At 38.4% G+C, this 22,187-nt stretch overlaps 2 protein-coding genes and 2 long non-coding RNA genes across 5 annotated transcripts in view; 3 read left to right on the top strand and 1 right to left on the bottom strand.

Moving 5' to 3' along the window:
* Nucleotides 1-309: 309 nt before the first annotated feature.
* On the top strand, nucleotides 310-3,919 carry LOC119032903. Its single transcript, XM_037122530.1, has 3 exons — nucleotides 310-831; nucleotides 1,039-1,131; nucleotides 1,371-3,919. The coding sequence occupies exons 1-3, from the start codon at nucleotides 382-384 to the stop codon at nucleotides 2,949-2,951; spliced, it is 2,124 nt and encodes a 707-aa protein (XP_036978425.1). The 5' UTR covers nucleotides 310-381; the 3' UTR covers nucleotides 2,952-3,919.
* Nucleotides 3,920-6,189: 2,270 nt separating this feature from the next.
* LOC119032916 lies at nucleotides 6,190-7,687 on the top strand. The gene is made up of 3 exons (XR_005079087.1): nucleotides 6,190-6,690; nucleotides 7,263-7,290; nucleotides 7,382-7,687. It is a non-coding gene; the product is annotated as an uncharacterized LOC119032916 (long non-coding RNA).
* A 125-nt stretch (nucleotides 7,688-7,812) lies between these two features.
* On the top strand, nucleotides 7,813-17,094 carry LOC119032912. 2 transcript variants are annotated; one of them, XR_005079083.1, is made up of 14 exons: nucleotides 7,813-7,871; nucleotides 8,082-8,222; nucleotides 8,653-9,580; nucleotides 9,923-10,088; nucleotides 10,167-10,412; nucleotides 10,514-10,560; nucleotides 10,752-11,294; nucleotides 11,544-11,678; nucleotides 13,535-13,603; nucleotides 13,700-13,794; nucleotides 14,213-14,318; nucleotides 14,757-14,874; nucleotides 15,961-16,037; nucleotides 16,706-17,094. It is a non-coding gene; the product is annotated as an uncharacterized LOC119032912 (long non-coding RNA). The 2 variants fall into 2 exon arrangements; XR_005079082.1 differs by having other exon boundaries at nucleotides 14,213-14,340.
* Nucleotides 14,892-22,187, bottom strand: part of lmo3 (LIM domain only 3) — an 81,425-nt gene continuing 74,129 nt past the window's right edge. Inside the window, exon 4 of the mRNA XM_037122546.1 lies at nucleotides 14,892-15,489. Within this exon, the coding sequence (XP_036978441.1) occupies nucleotides 15,384-15,489 (106 nt within the window). The 3' untranslated portion in view covers nucleotides 14,892-15,383. The remainder of the gene's footprint in view (nucleotides 15,490-22,187) is intronic.

The following is a 22,187-nucleotide window of genomic DNA, read 5'->3' as shown; positions in this document are numbered from 1 at the left end:
TTCAAGCCAGTGGTTAACAACATAACTTATATTTTTCTTCACTGTAAAAGACTCTAACAGTGACAGGTCTATCAGTATGGAACCAATAGTAATATAAATATTTTATTGCCTGCATTCATTGTTTACATCTTTCATTGTCATTGATTCTGCTTCTTGGCATATCCCTTAACACAAACAACTGGTATGCCTAAATAAAAGCTTGTCATTTTACATTTTCTAACTTTATGGTTTACGAGGACCACCTGAATGTAGCATATAGCGCATACACAGCTTTCCTTGGGGCAAAAAGGCGCCAAATTCGCCATAGTCAGTCATCGTCTGCATCTACTCAAAGTGTATGATCAGCCTGCAAAATACTGAACCAGTTGGTGAGATTTAATCATGAGTTGGCGTTGTGTTATATGCCTTGTATTTGTGGCTCTTACTTTGAGAATGCTTCTTGGACATGTTAATTCAAGACATGGTAGAAGTCCTAATTTCCATGTCACCTGTGGAGTAGATGGCTGTGCAGCAGATTATAGAGTATACAACTCATTTTTCTATCACCTAAAACGCAAGCACACAGCATTTTTGGCTAGTGGTCGCCCACCAAGGCGTTCAGCCTTCCCATATGCGGATTCAACTAGGCTTGGCGAAGAAAACTATGATATTCCCATTTTTCACGGCTGTGTCACCTCGGATGGCACGCGGGCGGCACCATCACAGCAGGAGGGACTGGATGGATGGGATACCGTACCAGAGCATGGTCATACAGGCACCCAAAACCCAGTGGAGGAGACAGGACAGGACAGCAATCTGGGGCCCATGCCCATTGAGAATCCAGAAAACTTGGTGAGATTCATGTACATTATACAGTTGTACTAACAAATTACACCAAAATATAGCCTAAAATTGTTTTGCCATATTTTTTTTCTTTTGCTATGAAATTCCTTGAGATGATAACTCATTAATTTCCTATGTAATGCATAATATTAACTTTGTTATATTTTATTGCCCTCAACTATCAAATTAAATTGCATTTTTCCATGTTTTTGTTAGGGAGAGGCATCCTTTGGTGTGTTTGGCCACAGTCTGACCCAGCATGCTGCAGCATTTTCTCTGAATGTCCGTGAGAGATGTTACTTATCTCAGGTATTGCACACACAATTCTGCCTTTTTTTTTAAATACTGACATACTTGTACTGTGCATTTGCACTTATTTACTTTGATACATCCTGTAGTTCCAGTTAAATGGAAAATTGTCCAGATAGAGATTTTTTGTACTGATCTAAGTTTTTATGACAAATTAATTATAACAAATTAAGATGTGATGTATGAATAAAAAATGCATTATCCATTTTCTAATCCAAGTATATCTTGTTTTATTCTAGGGGAATGTCAACAGTGTTGTTGCTGATGTGCAACAGTATCAAGCCTCCCTTCTGGACAACTTGAGGGGCCAAATCAAAAACACCTTTGACACCCATGTTGGAAATAAGGAGAAGCTCCAAACAGCAGTCCTGGCAGTGTTTGATGATTTTAAAGACCCCTTCACAAAAGTCTCATCTACGCATCTACAGGACAGTAGCATTCGGCATTTTTTTCACCCTGTTGAGCCTGAGGAGGTGGTCATATCACAGACTGCATGTAGAGTTAAAGGAGGAAATTCAAGAGCTCTTACCATTAAGACTAACTCATTTTATTATGTTCCGTTATTCAAGAGCCTTGAGGAGTTGTTTTCTGATCCCCGGATATTCACAATGATAAGCTGCATACCTAAGCGGTGTAAAGAGGGGTTTTTATATGATATTGCTGATGGTGAATTTCTTAGGCACCACCCACTTTTTTCTGTCAGACATGCTGCGTTGCAGTTGATTTTATATACAGACGAGATTGAAATATGCAATCCACTTGGATCACATGCAACAATGAATAAACTGTTAATGGTTTATTACACGTTAGGAAACATAGATCCTAAGCATAGATCAAAACTGTCTGCAATTCGATTACTAGCCATTGCAAGATCAAGGGACCTGTCTCAGTGTGGTGTGGATGTGATTTTAGATAGAATCAAAAAAGATTTGGATGTGTTGTACCACGGTGTTAAAATCCAAACAGCTGTTGGTGAGAGGACCATGTATGGGGCTGTGGTTTCCATTTGTGGGGATACATTAGCTCAGCATGAATTTGCAGGTTTTAAAGAGGGTGTAGGTTTTGCTCTTTGTAAATGTAGGCATTGTGAGTGCACAGCAGATGACATGCAGACTAACTTTGATGAGAATTTTTTCAACAAAAGAACAGTGGAAAGACATTTGAGACAGTGTTTTGATATTGAGAAGGCCAAAACCGAATTTGTAAAGAACAATTTAAAAACAACTTATGGGATCAACAGGAGAAGTACATTGGTTGATTTTCCTGGCTTTAATCTTATTGAGCAGACCCCACAAGATATTATGCATATTATTCTTGAAGGGGTCGCCCCTATGGAGATCAAATGTGTGCTAAAACAACTCACTATTAGCGGGCTGGTAGAACTGGAAGCATTTAATTCAGCTATGTACTGTTTCCCTTACTCTCCTCTTGATCTTCGAGACAGACCATGTCCCATTAGTGTTTCTACACTGACCTCAAATGACAACAGACTGAAACAATCTTCAGGACAAATGCTTATCCTTTTGAAAATACTGCCATTTTTGCTCTATAACATCAAAGAGAGTTTATTTGTGCAGTTTATCATTGGATTGGTAGAGATAACACAGATCCTGTTTGCACCAGTCATCTCTCTTCAAACAGTTACAAACCTTAAAGAACTGATCGAGCAGCATTTGAAGTCATTTAAGCAGCTTTTCCCAGAAAACAATATTATACCAAAACAGCATTATTTGCTTCATCTTCCTTCACAGATTATGGCTTTGGGTCCTATGGTTAGACACATGTGTATGAGGTTTGAATCTAAACATAGGTTTTTTTAAACGCTGGGCTTCAAAATTGAATTTTAAGAACATTTGTAAGACATTAGTTCAGCACAATCAGAGGTTTGAATGCTCTCACAATGTGAATGGAAGGCAACACCCAATTTTTTCAAATGAGAAGGATCTGGGCCCAACATCTGAAGTGGTGAACACAGAATATGTGCTATTAAAACTGAGAGACTACATTGGTATTGATACTAATGATGTGCAAACTGTTGTGTCACTCAAATGGCTTATCCTGAATGGAAACAAGTATACAAGTCATAAGTCATCGATAATCAGTGGTGTTAATGACCAGCATCTACCAGTATTTGGGCTAATCAAAGATATCTGGCTGGTGAACAGTAATTTGTACTGCTTTGAATCTCAACTCTATGACACTTTGGGATTCAGCAAAGATTTGCTTGCGTATGAAGTAGACATCCCTAATCTTGCACAAGCCACAGAGGTAGTTGATGCTGAGAAGCTAGTTGATTTTACAGCTTATTATGCAGTTACCTTTAAGGACCACCAGTATGTTCCAATCAAGTACAACCTCCACGATGTTCTGGAAATGAGCTCTTAAGCTTGTGATAAGGTCTCTTGGTGTTACCAGTACGTCTGGACAATCTATCAATATGTTAGTATTGTGAAATGAGATTAATGTGGTGATATGACATAAATATCAATATTGAGGCATACAGTCAAAGATGTTGTGATATGTGACTTTGTCTATATCACTCAGCCATACTTGGTGTGTAAGAACTGTTCATGTTTGCATGTGTACTGTTTCATGGATTGTTTGTAACAGTTTGGTGTGATATTTGAAAAGCATCACAACCACAGAAATTAAGAAATATAGTTCTTTGTTCAATACTGTTCTTGCCATTTTTTAAAATTGTATGCAAAAACCAAAAAGGCATTTGTACATAGACATCCCTCTTGCTTAATGAAATGTGTGTGACAGTCATTAAAAGCGATGTAAACAATTTAAGCCTCACTGTTTGAATGCAACTTTACCAGCTGGGAAAATGTTAACCACAGAGCTGATGCTTGAAATTAGATGTCTGGACATACTAGTGCTTAAAATAAGGTTTCTATAGACCTGAAGTGGATGTTTCCAGACTTGTCTCCTATATCTAGTTAAAAATAACTCAGAAAAAGACAAAGATGCTTAACAAGACCAGGCAAGTGATATTTACTTGAATTAAGTCAAATGATCTTTCCTAGTCAGCACTAGATAATCCATTTATACTTAAAACAAGATTTTTTTTTTTTAGATTTTTTAATCTAAATATAAGATTACTACACTTGGTTAGATCGGCAGTTTTTGCAGTGTCGTGTTGACACCTGCAAAAAAGAGACAAACACAAGCTCTTCTGCTCATCCTTCACTCGGGAACACTTCATGTTGTTGTTTTTACTGGTTGATCACAGTGGTCGCGAGTGATCATCATGTGATTATTTCGGGAACTCTTTATGAGGCCAGCTGACTACCATACACTGCAGTGGCAGACTCAAACGCAAGCGGTGGGGATTGGTGGATGGTGGAGCAAAACCAGATCTGAGCCGCAATGCAGCGGACCATATCCAGTGGAAATTGGGGTTCAGGGACTGTTGTGTCCCTAGGAGTGCAAAACATCCAGGGCTTTAGCCTGCAGACAGTGTTGCCTCAGTTACCTTGAAAAAGTAATCTGATTACTGATTTCTCCTTTAAACTCATTTGAAGCTTGATAGTACTTTGTCACCAGCACAGAGTGTACAACAACCTTAATATTCTCATCTTTAGCTGACAAACTCAAAATAATGACTGTATTTCCAGCTTGAAAACGCGCATCTCTCTCCTCCCTCCATTGTTGTTTGTGTTTGTGTCACTGCGTGGTGTTACACATGAGTTGTCCTTGTGCTGAAAACGTGACTTGTCGCAGACGTGACGTCACTCCCCGAGACGCAAGAAGAAAGCAAAAATATATTTTTTACTAAGGAGAATGACAAAAATAATAGTAAGGCACAGTGACTTGAATAATTAACTTTAATCTGATTACTGGTTTGGAACGTGTTAGATTACTCATTACTGGAAAAAAGTGGTCAGATACCGGCATCACTGCCCAGATAGTCTTTTTTTAACGGGGTTCAGGGGATTTTTTGAAAATTGGGCTGTTAAAGATGCACTTTCAACGTAGTTTGTGGAGGAAAGGAAGTCCAATCGTTGAGGTCCTCATTGACATATTTTAATCACAAATAAATTCAAAATTTCCCTCACTAGGCCTACTGAGTAAAGTTTACTTAAGGACATTATAGCCTGTAACAAAACCTGTGTGCATAGGCTATTCGAGCAGGTAGAACATTCTCAATTATAATTTCTTTGCTTCATTGTACTACACCAACACCAAGTACGGCGAGGATGTTCCGGACCAGATGGCGAGGGCGTACTCCGTCAAAGGCAGTACAGAGGATTTCCAGTGTCTTCTGTAACATCCTCGACCTGGCAGGGATCAATGCCTACATCTCATCCAAGGAGCAGCAGCAGCAGGAGAGCCCGGAGGAAAGTCCTGCAGCAGCTGGCAGAGGAGCTGAGGGCAGAAAGGGGCCGCAGCAGGCAGCACAAGGTGGGCAGGAGCGGAAGCAACCACCGCAACAGCAGCAGACACGGAGGCAGTGCCGGTCCGAAAGAGCTGCAAACGGAACCAAACGTCGGACACTTGAAATGGCACAAGCCCGTGTGTGGTAACTGTGCGAGGAGAGCGGAGGTAATCTGTAGACTGTGACCGGGGATCCCAACAGCTCTTTGATTTAAATCAGCTCGTTTCACCTTTTTCGATTGTTATTATTTTTATTATACATATACACATACATATTAAAATAAATTGTTTCATAATTAAATAAGTTACTTTTAATTGTTATTTTCTTGTTCTGAGATTTAAAATCGTGCGTAAATATGTGCAATAATTACGTTTAACTATGTGCAATGATATGAATGTTGATAAATGTATAAGTAAACTTGTTAAAATGTACATTTTGATGTTGTTTCGTTTTTTAAACAATATCATGACACAATGAATGCATTCATCACTCAACTGGGTATTTACATGAGATATTATAGAGTTTAAAATCTATCAAAATAACTTTTACACTTACCTCATCACGTAACAATATGATTACAAAAACAACAACAACAATAATGATAAAATAGACTTTATTAACTTTTATTAATTTACTTATTATTCAGTTACTATTTATGATTAACAATAGGCCTGCATTCAAGTGACTGCGACTTTTTAATTATGTCAGAAAGCGCAGAGTTACTATCTCTTGCGCAAGATAGTGAGTCGCGCACAACTTATATATAAAAAAAACAAAAAAACAAAAAAAACAACAAAACATCCATGTCATGCCAGGGCCCCTTACTCTATTTTAAGTGTGCCACACTGGCTTCCTGCCATTTTGTCATTTACATGGATCCTCTCCGCCATTACGTATTTTTTGGTTGTTGTTTTGTCTCTCTTTTTCTTTTTTTTTTCTCTTTTCTTTTTTCTTTTTTTTTTTTCCTCTCACCATATTGGTTGGTTGTCTGACACAATCAATCATCAAGTGTATGCCAATGAACCCGCCTCTTCACCTCTGGGGCAGACATTTTGAGGTTCTTATCTAGCGCGATTGAGCTTCAACAACAAAGGATGATAATTTTCAATAGTTTGCATCTTTAAAGGTCACATTGCTTCATTGTTCAATTAAGAATTCTCAATGACCCATCCTCAAGGGTAGGTATACCTACTTTTCACTTCCAAAGTTAAGGGAAATTTTAGTGAATTAGTGACTGTTATTGATATGCCTAGGCTTTCTTATCATTGGAATTTCTATATGCTATAACACATCTGTATACATAGAATATTAATAGCCTAGCACACTGTATGTTTTTAAATAGGGCCTACATGGTATAATGCCAAGGCTAGGTAGGTGCTAAATTAAGGTGCATGCTGCTCAGCTCCTCCTGCATAGCGACTGTCTACATCAACCACAGACAGGCAAAGTTATTAATATAGGTGGTTTGAGAGAGGGAGTCCTGAAGATTGCAGCCAGTAATCATTGACATGGCGACTCAGATTAACTCACAACTCATGAACCCATAAGTATTTGCCTGTAATAATTTTTTAAGTCATGGTTATTTTGCTATAGCATGAATTCAGTGTAGACATGTGTAGTGTAGACCTATACTGCTAATAACACAGCATTCATTTACTAATTTGCTGTCTTCCCTTTTAACAGTACTCTTCATTTTTTACATCATGTTGTGTATAATTTCTGTAACTTGTATTCATACCTTTCTTTACAGATTGTTTTCTTTCTCAACATTTGGGAGGGTAAGTGTTATGGTTATTTGTTAATGTACTGATTGCTTAGTCAAATACAAATAGACACCTAACCTTTAATTTTTTTCCCTCGCTTGAATAGTCCAGGAAATTGTCAATAAGTGCAACAGAAATTCTGTCATGCGTCAGGAGGCTTCAGGTCAATACAGATGTTGCACTCTGCACAGAAAGTGCATATCCAAAGGAAAGTTCCTGGGGCATTGTGTGCAAGGACTTTGGAATCCCCAATCTCCTAAGTAATAGAACAAGAATAAAAAATGCCTACTTGCCACATCAGCAGGTAATGTCATGTCATGTCATTATCCGTAACCGCTTATCCCTTTCCATGGGGTCGCGGGATGTTGTTGCTGGAGCCAATCCCAGCCTTGTCTCAGGGCGAGGGCAGGGTACTCCCTGGACAAGTCGCCAGTTCATCACAGGGCCCTCACTGATGAGCAATGTGGGGTTCAGTGTCTTGCTCAAGGACACTTCGACATCCAGCTCAGCCTTGCCCGGAGCCGGGATTTGAACCAGCTACCTTCCAATCACTAGTCGACCTGCTCTACCAGCTGAGCTACAGCCGCCCTCAGCAGGTAATCATGAAAGATATTGTTTTTCCACAATTCAAAATTTTCTTTAGACAAGATACCATGGATTATACTTCCGGGGTATTTCATCTATAAATTGTATAAATGTATTCTGATTATAATATTATGAGGGCATGACTAAATGCACATTCTAAGATCTTAGGATTCATATGAATTTTAGCTTTTGTTGCTTCTGGGTTTTGGGTATATGTGTAGAGCCATACATCAGAACCTGGGACGGAGTTGGACTTGCTAGGCTCTGTGTCCCCAGCGGGTGAGCTTCCAGATCTAACGACTGCGGTGCCACAACCTGGGACAGAGTTGGACTCAACGGGCTCTGTGGATGACAGCCTTGAGGTAAAATCATAATAGATTCAAAAAGCTTTGTAATGTAAGGAAAGAAACTCGTAACATTTAAGTGAATTTCAGTAGGCCAGGTTGAATTGTTAAAATCTGAAATGATTTCATAACTGTTCTAAAGGAGTACTCTGAAGTCCTTTATGACATTATCAATTCATGAGGGATGCCCTATGACAGAAAAAAAGTCAATCCATACTTTTTTTCATACATTATATAATGACATTTGCAATATGCCCCTAAACATGGGATTTGTCAGATGGATATCATTGATGCAGTAATCAGTTTTGTTGGTTATATATTTGTGTTTTAAACAACCTTTCTTTTTGTAAATCGATTTGAAGTGAGTGGCATGAATGCATATTTTATATGTAGAGGGTTATGCCTTCCAGGTCTAATCTACTAATCTAATTTTAACTTGTCTTGACAGAAGACGTGCAGTGCCCCAACTGGTTCATCTACAGAAGATGACGAAATATAATTCACCCACAAACTGCCTGAGCATCCTTGCTTTTTCTTTATTCCACACAAGGAATGGGCAAAACTTCGGAAGACACAACAGAACCACCAGTTCAAAAGTCTGAATTGGACAAATGAATGATGAATCATCCCTCAAAGCTGCTGTTATTTTCCACGGGGATGATGTGCGACACAGCAGACGACAATTGAAAAGAAGGCCAATAAGAGGCGAAGAAAGACCACTGACTGCCAACACTCTGACCTCTAAACTCCCAAGAAGTATCTATTTGCAGAGTTTAAATAAGATTGACGAGACTGTTGTAAAATCTGGCTGCAGAGATGAGGTGCCAGCTACTGGAGTAATGAAGACTTTGTCATGGAGTGAAAGGAAAAAACAAAGGCGGCACGAGAATGAGATGATGAGTCTGCAATTTATGTCAGAAGACAAGAAAGGCACTGATGACCAGTTGATCCAGAAGCTCATCCTGCAGCCTAAAGGTGTCATGCTGTGGTCAAAGAAAACAATTCAGCTATTCCACAAAAGGTCAAAGGAGGACATTGTCCACCTAGGCGTCACTGGTAGTGTTGTCAAAAAAGCCAAAGGGGAGAGCACACCTTTTTATATCTACAAACTTGTTGTTAGAAATCCAGTGAAAGGATGCTCCCCTGTCCCTGTTGCCACATAAGTTACTTGTGACCACACCACTGCATCTGTATCCTACTTTCTTTGCTCCTTCATGACAGACTGTGTCTAGTAGGAAGTGCTACTGTGCTGTTCTCAAGTCCAGGCAGTAGTGAAAATGTTGAGAAACATTTTCAGAACCTCCAGACGCTTCTGACAGCAGCTTCACAGCCTGTCATTGATGAGTCATGCATTGCTGAGGAAGATTTTGTGGCAGGTAATCTTTTCAAGAATATCTAAATTACATATTTACTTATTCTTTGTAGACTGTTTTATTTTTGGTTTGTGTATTTGTGTGTTTTTCAGTATGCTTACAGGAATTTCCTTTTGTTATTTGTGCATAAATACGTGTGTTATGGACTTTTGTAATGACGCAAGCTAATTCCTCTGTGAGAGATATCAGCATATATTCATTTATTGTCATGATAGTCCATGAAATTAAGAAAGGCGCAATTGCGTGGACCACAGAAATATAATCTTGTAAATAGCATCTGATTTAGTGCCACAAAGCATAACAAAGTGTACATAAATGACATGAATGTGATTGTGTCACTTGCAGAATGATTTGGGCCCGACACCATTTGACAACCACTTTAAGAGGGTAATCCAGCAGGCAGTATTGGACAAAGATGGAGAACAAAACGTGTACTTCTGCCCAAACGTCATACCGAAGTTTCAGGAGTACTTTCTGCCTCAGGCTGTCCTGTGGTCAGGCCTACTACTGGGTAAGTAAACCCTTTTTCATGTTTATATTTATTATTAGCTTGTTTTCTTATTGTTAAAGGTTTGTGTTTCTGTGGCAGGTAACCTTGGACATCATGGGTGAGGTCCCTTTTATGCAAAGGTGGCAAAGACGTTCAAAAGAGTGGCCCAGAAATCAAATATTATCTTCTGTTAACAGTAACTAAACCTACTTCTCTCTGTTAATTATAATCTAGACCCACAGGGTCGAGGACGAAAAATGGAAAGAGAGGAAACACAGGAGGAGAGGTGTATGTGTTTCACCAATCCCAAAGCCTTTTGATTTTAAGAAACATCAATAAAAGAAGGTAAAGTTTATCTCAAGGATCGTCATTTCTTTAGAGTGACAATGCTATTTGTTTCACTGAAATTATAAAATGTTGATGTCATGTACAATTGTGATTATCAGGTTTTGACGACTCTCAACCATCTCTGTCCACATCCATCATCCCAGAGGTACAGAAAGACGACATAGGCAGTTTAACCACAACATTTCAACATCACACTCCATTTTCAGTTATTGTTACACATGTTGCATTTATTTTGAACCCTACTTCAATTGTAGTAGTTTAAGACAAAATTGTGTTTTGAATACTTGACTTATGAAAGTTGGAATGCTTTTTGTCTCCAACATTTGTGTCTATCAGGACACAACATCCGACCCATCACACAGGCCTCTGTCTCTGAGGAGCATGAAGGCATCACCAATAATTCAAGCAGAGAGTGAGCTCCATATCAGCAAGCATGGACAGTTAAAAACTGGAGATGCAATAGTGACCAGTGCTGGTGATCTAAGTGGTCAAAGTGGTCATTCACGCAGTTGGCCCAAGTGTCCCAAACAAACCATCACAGGCAGTGCTGTCTAAGCTAAAAAGAATTTGAAAGTTGTAGTACTGAACATCCTACAGAAAGTGACGGAACATGGTTTGCTGTCTGTTGCCATTCCAGCTATTAGCTCTGGCATATTCAACTTCCCCTTGCCAATGTGTGCGGACATTATAGTGTCCACTCTGCAAGAGTTTCATGTCAACTATACGCTGGATAATCTGCACCTCACTGTTCACCTTGTGAACAATGATGATCCATCAGTCAAAAAAGTGGAGAGAGCCTGTACAGAAATACTTGTACCACCCACTTCAAAGGCCAGCCACACGACCTTACAGGCAAAACGTCAATAAGAAGAGGAGCAGGTAGGAATCATCCTCATAATTGATAAAATGACTTTTAAATTGCATTTATATAATGACTTGCAGATGTCATTAGTCAGTGAACAATTGGTCTTTATATTATGTATTGGTCATTATTGATAGATAGATAGATAGATAGATAGATAGATAGATAGATAGATAGATAGATAGATAGATAGATAGTATATTGGATATACATAAGACTAATGGTATAATTTGATGAATTCACAAGTCATTCATTTCTGTTTGCAGTTGACATCACTGTGGAAAAGAAAGGACACAGAAGTTGCAGTTGCTGTGCTCCCCTCCCATATTAGAGGAACTAATCTTGTGATTTGCCACAGTGAGCTATGATCACTGAAACCTCACCAGTGGCTAACAGGCGAGGTATTTTGTTGTTGAAATTATCATCCACAGTCAAACAAATCACACATGTAACATTGTAATCCAAAATGTAACAAAAAGATCCTGAACTTATAACAAAATGATCAACTAATTATTCAGAGGCTTAAATTTCAGTTAAGCGTGTTATTGCTTAATATATTTTATTTGTGTTTTATCTTTCTTGTGCTTTTTAGGGCCCGAGCAGGGAACCTTCAAGGACCCTATTGTTTTTCAAAGGATTCTTTATTTTATTTATTTATTTATTTTTTTTGCACAAAATGCTTGCATTTTTCACTGCCTGGACATACCCCAAAACTCACCAAACTTGGAATATAAGTCACACCTGGTGAAATATTTTGTAATCTATTGTCGTCCTGAATTTCCACCACTAGGTGGCGCTGAGTGCGTTTTGGCCAACAACTCCCATATACTTTCTTGCACATTCAAAAACCTTATATCCACCCATTCAGTGAATTGTGCTGAGTCTTCTGGTAAAGGGCATCCGATTTCCGCCTACCATTTTTTTTCGTTGCTTCACAAAATGTCGAAAACCTACTTTTTCCTCCCAGGCGATTTCACCGATTTGGTTCAAAACAGGAAGTGTTGCATATCTCGACAATGGTGTATCCAAATGACATTAAACTTGGGACATTACTTTAACATGAGCCCCTGAGGGTCTCTGCAAAATTTTAGGCGATGACCACAAGGTGGCTCCCTTTAAATTTAGAAATGTTATATATCCACATCGGTTGGGCGGATTGACACAAAACTTGGTATAGTCATTGCTACTGCCCTCTTGAGGATATCTGATGACGCTCTGATGCCAGTTTAAAATTATATTTGGCCCTGTGCTCACACCATATTACTTATGGAAATGAAATTCATAGGGGTGGTAAAGACTAGCCCCTGCAACTTACACACCAAAAATGACCAGCAGGTGGCACTATTTTCCATGTAAAAGCGTTTTTGGCCCATAACTCACACAAAGTATATGGGAGTGATTAGCCAAAAGGCACTTTCCTTAATAACAGCACCACCTAGAGGTGGAAATTCAGGACGACAATAGATTATAAAATTTTTCGCCAGGTGTGACTTGTATTCCAAGTTTGGTGAGTTTTGGGGTATGTTCAGCCAGTGAAAAATGCAATCATTTTGTCCGAAGAAAAATAAATAAATAAATAAAACAATAGGGTCCTTGCAGGTTCCCTGCTCGGGCACTAATAAACAAATAATTCATTCAAGTACCTGTTGCTATTTTTTTTTTTTTTATAAAAAATGTAATCTTAAATTATAAATCTTTCCTCTAAGAAGTTCTAGTTCGAATTGAAATGTAAACAAAGGTACGTGATGTGTTAAGTTAAAGAATAGTGCAACCATAGTTAAGCTGAGAAAGTGCCATTGTTCCTGGGACTGCATGGTACATTTTTGTCTGACATAAGACATGACCACTGTCCCTCCGCCTTCTGGCGAGGGGGTAAATGTTGACACTGTAACCCCGGCCTTCTCTCCCCGGAGGAGAGTGCTACCCGCGGGCACACGGTGCAGCGGCCAGGGTGAGACCAGCCGCGCTGGGAGTTTACAGTCTCCGAAAGAGCGGTGCGTCAGACATCGGCTACCCACCTCCGCAGCTCCAACGCTGTTTCCGCGGCACATCACCCTCGAGCGAGGTCACAGGCGAGGGACAGCGGGTGGTCGGGGGCCACTGCTTGCCTGAATCGATTCAGAGGATTTTATGAATCGATATTGAACTGGGAAAAAATATATTGCAATGCGTTGATGAATCGATATTTTTACCCACCCCTAGTGATAAGAAAACCTAAGAAACCTTATTTATTTAATTTTTTGTATTGCTATTACAGATCAACTTCAACAATTACCAAGCTGTACTCTCCTTTGTTAATATTGGCAGAGTCCACTGGAAGTTGCTGGTTAGTGATTGTTAATACATTTTTTGATTCAGAAATGCCATTATTTTAAGTGTGCCTGTTTAATGTGTTTTTAAATAACATCACATTCTTTTTCAGTACATATTTCCTGCCATAGCCTCAGTGTTTTTGGTGGATCCAGCAGCAAGCTCATCAGAGGAAGCAGACTCTGAAGATGCTGCAAAAAGAGTCAGGTGAGTCATCAACTTAGATATAAATTATCTCTGAAAATGTTTATTGTAGTGTCTATACTGTGGTCTTTGAGGGACATCTACAGTAGATTTTCAAAGAGGAGTCAAGGTCTTACTACTGTATTTAATGTTTTATGTTTGAGATTAAAGTACAAGTGTGTCAGGCAGAAGTGTCCTAACAAAAAGTATTTAACCTGTTCTTTATTGTATTATTTGTTATCTCTCATTGTCATGCCCTCAGTATCCAGATACTGAATTTGAAATTAAGTAGCTCAATCGGCAAGTTTACCAACTTTATATTCCAGCTATGTTTTACTGATCAGCTGTTTTATTTACAACAATATTTGATAATTTTTATAATACATGTGTATAAGACAAACTATTTCTCCATGTGTTTTAACCTTTACTTCAAAATGAGGAGGATCTGCTATGGCAAGGAGGATTGGGGGACTGTCAAATGGAGAGGATCAACCATGCACCATCCAGTTCAACGTGATGGCAGTAGCTGTGGGGTCATTGTCACCATGGTAACATAACTGCTCTATTTCTGTGAGTTCTTCCATGGCTATGTCCAATGTCAAAGTATTGCACAATATATACCCACAATTTTAAAAAAAGGATGTGGTCAAAGCATACAGACCATATAATTATAAAACAAACATATGAAATGAATTTCAAATAAAGTTACAGGCAACAGTTTTCACTATACTAAAGATCATTAGTTACTAGTTTCTGAATTATCAATTTACAGTTAGATTTTATTTGATATATTTTAGATTTTTGTAAAAGTAATTGAAGGGGTAGTTGCTTCAAGTTGTGTTAATAACCTCCTGACAGGTATTGGTTAAAGAATTAATATTTATGCTTTTTAATTTAAATATCAAGTAAATGTTATAATTTCACAGGCTTACAGTGCAAAGACAGTACATCACACATGACATATTTTATTTTGTGTGTTTGTGCAGATAGCAAGGGCAGTGATGGAAGCCTTTCCTGCGTTACCAGGTATGTCTTTTGGGACATCCAAAAATGAGATGGCTTGTGAAAGGAGGACATTTGCACTTTCAATACTCAGCAGTTCTGGTTTGTTTTTCCCCTGTTCTTTATATTTTCACTATTCTTTAAGTAAAGGTTGTTAGTTGTGATGGAAATGATGAGTGTGCATTAAAGTTAAACAATCAAATACATCATAATTGCCTACACCATGTGAAATTGCCCCATTCAAATCTCCCATGCATATCTGAGATGAACCCATAACCATTTCAACACAACACAAACCATATCAATAAACATCAAGGAGATAAAACTGGTTTTCGGCTAAAGAAAAACGTATTCCTCATTTCCTGCTGCAATAGCGGAATGATCTGAATATAGCAGGGAAGAGGAAAAGGATGCAGATATTAACGAGGCAAACTCAAACAGTTTAAAGGTATTTAATGGGAAAAACAGGCAAAAAGGCAGAGTGACAGGCCAGCAAACAAAAGTAGGGGCCTAGGTAGAATTGGTGGTCCAAAGAGGAAGAAATAGCAAAACCAGGAAATCTTAGCAGAGGGGCTTAAATAAAGGTTGGGGAGCCAAGGCAAACACACAAATCAGTCAGGCATAGGAGTCGATCTGGAGAGCAGGTACCTACAGGGGAACTCTGAATTGAGCACAGGAGAAGTGGTTGTGGGAATCAGGAGGAGAGACTGGGGCCATCTAGAATAGAATAGAATAGAATAGAATAGAATAGAATAGAATAGAATAGAATAGAAGTTTATTGTTATTTTTTCAAAAACAAGGAAACATACATAACAGTTCCTATTTTGACAAATAAATGTCAAATGTAAACAAATATCAAATATATTGAAGAGATAAAAATCCACAACCGTTAGCATATTGGCTCTGCTGTACGATACATGAGCAGCCACTAATGCATGAGCAAAAGTACACAATAAGAACACAATACAAATCACAAATAACTTATGCCAATTCAATGTAATTATCAAATTAATAACCACCAAATCCCACATGATAACTCATTTAACTTTTGTTGATGCCATGTCTGATCCATTCAGTCACAAGCTGTAATTTCTAGTATTTCTGGTATTTGACTGTATTGTTGCTGCCAGAATACTGAAAAATGTATACATATAGAGTATGTGTTCATAAAATATTATTTTTTGGCAGTGTTTGACATGGAGAACAACTGTGCAATGTGCTCCTTTTCAAAGCCCCCAAGATCTGGGCTTCCCACTACTGGTTGGGTCAGTGTTTTATCATAATATTATAATCTAAGTAAATGGTATGGTATGACATCGATTGTATTAACTGTAGCATCACTGGGTCTACCATTAACACTACATGCATATAATATGTGTGGACATTATATATATGAAATACTAACCATGAGCCAATTTATTACATCTGTGCAATGTAATACAGTCCAATACAATACCTCTGCCATGTTTTGAAGTCTTAGGAAGCTTATAATTTTTCAGTTTTTCACTGTCCAACAGGAAAGATTTACACTCAATGTTTATTATCGAGCTCACAGTGGTTGGTGATGCTGTACAGGACTGAATTATATTGAAGGTGTTCCTAATATTCTGTCCCTCTCATTTATTCTTTTGTTTTTTTTAAGTATTTTTTTGGCCTTTTCTGGCTTTATTGATAGTACAGCTGAAGAGTGTGACAGGAAACAGGGTAAGAGAGGAGGAGTGACACGCAGCAGGGGGACCTGAGGTCCGCTGCAGAGCCTTGACACATGGGTCGCACGTGCTACTGGACATAATACGCCATATATAAATCTAATGAGAAAATTAACATAAATAATTATTGCCTCACCCATAATGAGAAATTATCCTCTGTTGTACATCTACTCCATTATTTCTCATGAAAAGATGATTTTGTAATCACTTGTTTCAATTTACAGATACAGTGTGATAGCTCTGATAGATGGTTCCATGTGCAGTGCCTGGGGTGACTAAGGACCAACACAGAGATGCCAGGACAAGCACCTGGAATTACCTTGACTTTAGATATTCAGTAGATTTGACTATATTTTTGTCTGTTGTGTTATGAGAACAACTTCAGTCCGACATAGTCTTAGAATGATGATGTTTTTCATGTTCGAAGAAACATTGTCTGATTTTGATTATATATTTAACTAGATCGATGTATCTAATTTAAGGTGTTCAAATTGTTTTATTTAAAATGACAAACTTTAAGTATACTTTTATATTTTTTTAATTTATTGGGTTTAAAAATGTGAAAACATGTAAATAGTATTTTGGATGCGAAATAGATCATTCTAATTTAAGAGATGCTTGTATGTGTGTGTTTTTTGTAACATCCAAGCAACCTTAAGTAAGTTGAATATCAAAAGCCAGAAACAACATGTGTTTGAATTCTTTGGTACTCCAGAGGCACCAGCTTGCTCTCAACTAGTCTTGCTAGTGGCACTGTCTTGCCCTTGTCCTGCTTGCCAGCTACACCAGCTTGTTGCTTTCTTGCCACAAATCTAGCCAAATATGAAGGTGATAAAGTACTACTTCAGCAGTATATTAATCTTGGACTACTGATGGAAAAAAGCTTTTTATTCCAAGTCAAAGTTGGGAAAAATATCCTCATTCCTATCCTCTGTTAAGGATATTGATACAGGATTACTCAAAAAGTACTGAGTGGTATATGAATCATAGAGTACTTATGGAAAATAAGCTTTTCCATATCAAAGTTGGGTGAAATATCCTTAATCTTGTCAACTGGTCAGGATTTTGACACAGGATTACTCGAAAAGTACACAGTAAAAGAACTTCATATTATGCTTGCAAGTAGTCCATGAAGTGCTAAGTTCGGCAGTATGTAGACTACTTATGGAAAATAAGCTTTTAATTCCACGTCAAATTTGAGCGAAATATCCATAATTTTGTGATCTGGTCAGGACTTTGACAGAGGATTACTCAAAAGGTGCTCTGTAAAAGTACTTCATATTATGTATGCAGGTAGTCTAGGAAGTACTAAGTTCAGCAGTATATGAATCATAGACTACTTATGGAAAATATGTATTTTATTCCACATACAAATTTGGGTGAAACATCCTTAATGTTGTGATCTGGTCAGAATTTTGACACAGGATTACTCAAAAAGTACAGAGTAAAAGTACTTCATATTATGCATGCAGGTAGTCTAGGAAGTACCAAGTTCAGCAGTATATGAATAATAGACTGCTTATGGAAAATATGTATTTTATTCCACATCAAAGTTGGGTGAAATATCCTTAAGTTTTTTCTTTTGTCCTTTGAAATCCAGATGCATACCTTTGTGATACCTTCAGTCTGTTAAAGGGAATAATTACTATAAATGTATTGTAATTTTCATGGGTCTGACTGTATGACTTCAGTCTGCCCCAAAGTCACTGCCAGCAGCTCTTCAGAGCGGTTTCATTACGATTACCATAAATGTTAGTAGATTCACACGCTGGAAAACAACGTGCGGCTGATTTGACCAAGCAAACGCAAACCACGGCTGGCTTGACTGCAGTCGCAGACTGCACGTTGTCTTAAAATATGAAACACAACCACTGTCTCTTCTGTTGTTCTGCAGCTGGGACAGAATATAGGCATTTATGTTGATTTTTACAACCAACAATAGAGAAATTTGCATGTCTAGCACTGAGCCACTGGACACACCGGACTTCACCTCGGGAATGAACGCTCCCCTCTCGGATATCTCTGATCACCGTGCGGACGAGGTCGGCCTATGTAAATGACCCTTTAGTTACGTAACGAAAGGAGCAGAATCACCAAATTACCGAGTGCAGTAGAGTCCCGCAGCTCGGTGAATACCATTACTACAGAACTCTACTGCACTCGGTAATCGACACACAGGGCTTCCCCACAACAAGAAGGCTTCTCAGGTGGTAAGATTTGTTTATCTTTTCCGACAAAACCGGCAATGATATAAAATGTTTGTTGCCTTGAAATATGTGCTGGGACCCTGTTTCTAATGTTGCTGAAGTTTGGTGCTGTTCTGAGCATTATTTGTGGCTTTTTGATGGCAATTTATACTTGGATCCATTTACAGCAGTGTATTGTTGTTGTGCAGTCGTTTCTGAGGATGCTAAAACTACGTGAGCTAGTGGTCCGCAAACTTTATCTCTCTAATCTCTGACTTGGTGTCAAGGTGTGTTGGACTATGGATTAAACTGACACCGGAATTTCCCTTTAACAGCCTGTAGGAGCACCGTTTGGGCTGGGTGGGTGGGCTGCAGAGACCATGCAGGAATCGCTTGTTTTCATCATTCTGGGAGTTGGCAGACCAGCTTATATGTAGAGACCAGAGAAAACGTGTTTTTCATAATATGGGGCCTTTAACTATGGATAATCATGTGATTAATTTGATGACCTTTTATAAACTCAAACAGGTGTCATAAGATCAATGTGAGTGATCAATTCCCACACTGTTCACAATGACATTTGTGATTGCTGTGTTTCACATTTTGGTTTGCATGTTCTCACCTTTTTTTTTTAGTTTAATCAGAAGTGGATAAAGAACATTTGAACCTGAGAAGGTTTAAGTGGCTGGAGAGTTGATATTTCCGATAATGAAAAGAGGATCACAGGAACGTTGGAGAGAGGATCACTGCACTGGTGTTAGAGGAGTGAGAACTGGCCACATAATTGGTTACTTAAAGCGCCCCTGTGTGGAAAGGAAAGTGAAAGGTCTGGGTTCTTTTTTCTTTCACCAAGATTGAATGTAACTGCCTGGAATGGTTGGAAATGAGCACTGCTCAAACACAATTGTTATTGGTGCATGAATACCAGAGTTCTGAGGTCTGAGTTTCCACTGTGATGACTGAGAGAGTCAAATGGGTACATCTCTGACTCAGAAGTATGCTGAAGACCAGCCGTGTGAATTAATTGAGTACAGTAGAATGGGAACTTTGGTGTAAAATTATTCTGGGGCAAGCTGAGCCTTCAGTTGGGAGAACTGAGGACATCTGTTTGTACATAATATCCTATGTATTATGATTGCAGGCATAGGCCAGAGGAATACATTCAAACCTATGCTCTGCATTTAAGAAAGCTGGGCCATAGACGGTTGCTGTGCTGAGTTGAGCTGTACATCCATGACCAATTCATCCTGGGCCTGAAAGTCGGTGAGTTGAACTATAATAATGAATGTGTGCCATAAGTAAGAATTCTCCTTATGGTTGCCAAACTTTCTTTTAATTTGACTAGGTTGTAATCTCCATCTGCTCTACTAAATGACTTTTAACAGCTGAAAATGCATCAAAGATTTTCTCTCTCCTCTATTTGCCTCAGAATGAAGGAAATTCAGTTAGCTTTATTGGCCTTGATATGATGTTCAGTAAAGTGAGCAGTGGTCTAGACAAACTTCACAGGACACTTTAAGAAGCACCCTACCCATTAGAGCAATAACTTTAATCCAAATGTTTCACCTAGACTTCCAGAGGGTTTTTTGTAAGCTCCCTTTCATCAGCACAAAACTGAAGTATGATGATGTAAACTTTCTTTATATAAAAACAGCTAGTGAAATAATAGCGAAAACTAGAGAAAAAAAACACACCACACTCACTGGTAACACAATAAAACTGTATTACATTTGTGCTTAAAATTATTACAATTACAGTATTTACAAGTGTTGTCCTAAAAATAAACATCTCATGCTGGATGACACGTAAAAAGAAATCATTGTACAATAGCAAGCAAAAGTGATTTTTTTTTTATTTATGTACAACCACAATTTACAAAGGATTTTCCAGCGTAGAAATGTTGCTGAGAATTGTTGCACACATTCAGATGCTGATATTTCATACTGAAAATCAAAGGTTTGTTTTTTTCTCAGCAGAAAGGGTGTAATTTCTCTGCAGCAGAGAGCTGTTGATGACTGACTTGCTGCTGAGTTCAGTTAACTGAACCCAAAGCTGTGCTGAAAATTCCACAGCCATCTTCAACATAAGCCCAACAGTGATTGAGAAGTCATTGGATAGATTCAAGTATCAGCATATCAAGCTATGTTTTTTGAACAACAGGTGATGCACTGAAATCTCATCAAATAGTGTACAAAAAGCAACCAACCCCCACCATCCTCACCAATCCCTACAACCTTGACAATAACCTGCCTCCTTTAGGACTTCCCACATCTCATTTTGACCAGTGTGAAAGTGAGGCTTTAACCTTTTAAGCCCCAAGCCAATTTTCTAGGGTTAGGGGTTAAGGTTAGGGTGATTCACAGAGTTTGATGTTTAGTTGTTTATTTGAGTAGTGTTTGGGCTGTGTTTGGGTCATATAAACATGTTTTTTTTTACACATTGTAGCCCAGATTCTGCTGTTTAATTTGATATAAAATATGACTATATTCTTTCATAATTAGTGCAGTAGTGGCTCTGTGGTTATTCTGCATGTCTTAAGGGTTAGGGTTAGGGGTTAGGGTTAAAAAGACTGTCTCCAGGAAAAAGCCTTCCCTCACAAGAACAATCCTGGCGTCACAGTCCAAATCCAGTCTGCCCAGCTCAAAGTAGTAGGAAATGAAACTGACTCTTGTCACCCCACCTGAGGACAGTCTCACACACCCAGGGTTTTGTCTATAGGCATAAAGTCTAATCCATGATGTTCAAAGCTGCTTTAAACAATTTTTTTTGACATTTGGGGATGATAGTACAGCTGAAAACAGACAAACTTTATCATCACCTTAACAAAATGTGTTACCTAATGTATTAGTAAATAACACTCAATACAGAGCAACATTGGCATCTCATTGGGGTCATGTTTGTGTCACCTGATGACTTAAGTCCAATGTTCCCCAAACAGTTGCTAAGTTTGACTCCTTTTTTTAGACTGAGTGAGCAAGAAGCTAAAAGGCTCATTGCTGAAAATCAGGAGATGAGGCTTCATCGCCACTTGAAAGGCCTTTCACAATAAAAGCAGTCATCTTATCAATTTTGTATACAAACACAAACACTAATCAGTGCTGTTTTAATGTGTTCAAAACCTGCTTACTTTGATTATGGATATTCAATACAGCCAATCGCGCTTTCGTACATTCTGAATTGGTTTTACTAGACTATTTCCGATCCAATACCGACATCACATTAGTCTTCAAGGGTGAAGAGCACAGTGACTCAATGGTCTACTAATGACAGAGTGGACTCAATTATTTTTATATGGTGTTTGAACTTTCATCCATCCAGAGAAAAGCACTCATTATTTCACAGACTCTTTTTCACTGCATGTTAGATAATGTAGCTGTGTGATTTTGAAGCATGTTGAAATTGTTAAGATCAATTTTGTGATCTTTACATCATGAAATTACTGTACAGATAAGACCAAGCCTCGTGAGACTGAAAGCCTGAGGTTGTCATCTGAAGGGGGTCCACACACACACACACACAC

This window comes from Acanthopagrus latus, chromosome 14 (genome assembly GCF_904848185.1).
Source record: "Acanthopagrus latus isolate v.2019 chromosome 14, fAcaLat1.1, whole genome shotgun sequence".
Taxonomy (NCBI): Eukaryota; Metazoa; Chordata; class Actinopteri; order Spariformes; family Sparidae; genus Acanthopagrus; species Acanthopagrus latus.
This window is presented reverse-complemented; position numbering and strand designations above follow the sequence as displayed.

Excerpts from the sequence above, each read along its gene's own strand:
- LOC119032903 (XM_037122530.1), top strand. The coding sequence starts at position 382 with ATGAGTTGGCGTTGTGTTATATGCCTTGTATTTGTGGCTCTTACTTTG. Across the intron at positions 832-1,038 it reads TTGAGAATCCAGAAAACTTG|GGAGAGGCATCCTTTGGTGT; the intron begins GTGAGATTCATG and ends TGTTTTTGTTAG. Across the intron at positions 1,132-1,370 it reads AGAGATGTTACTTATCTCAG|GGGAATGTCAACAGTGTTGT; the intron begins GTATTGCACACA and ends GTTTTATTCTAG.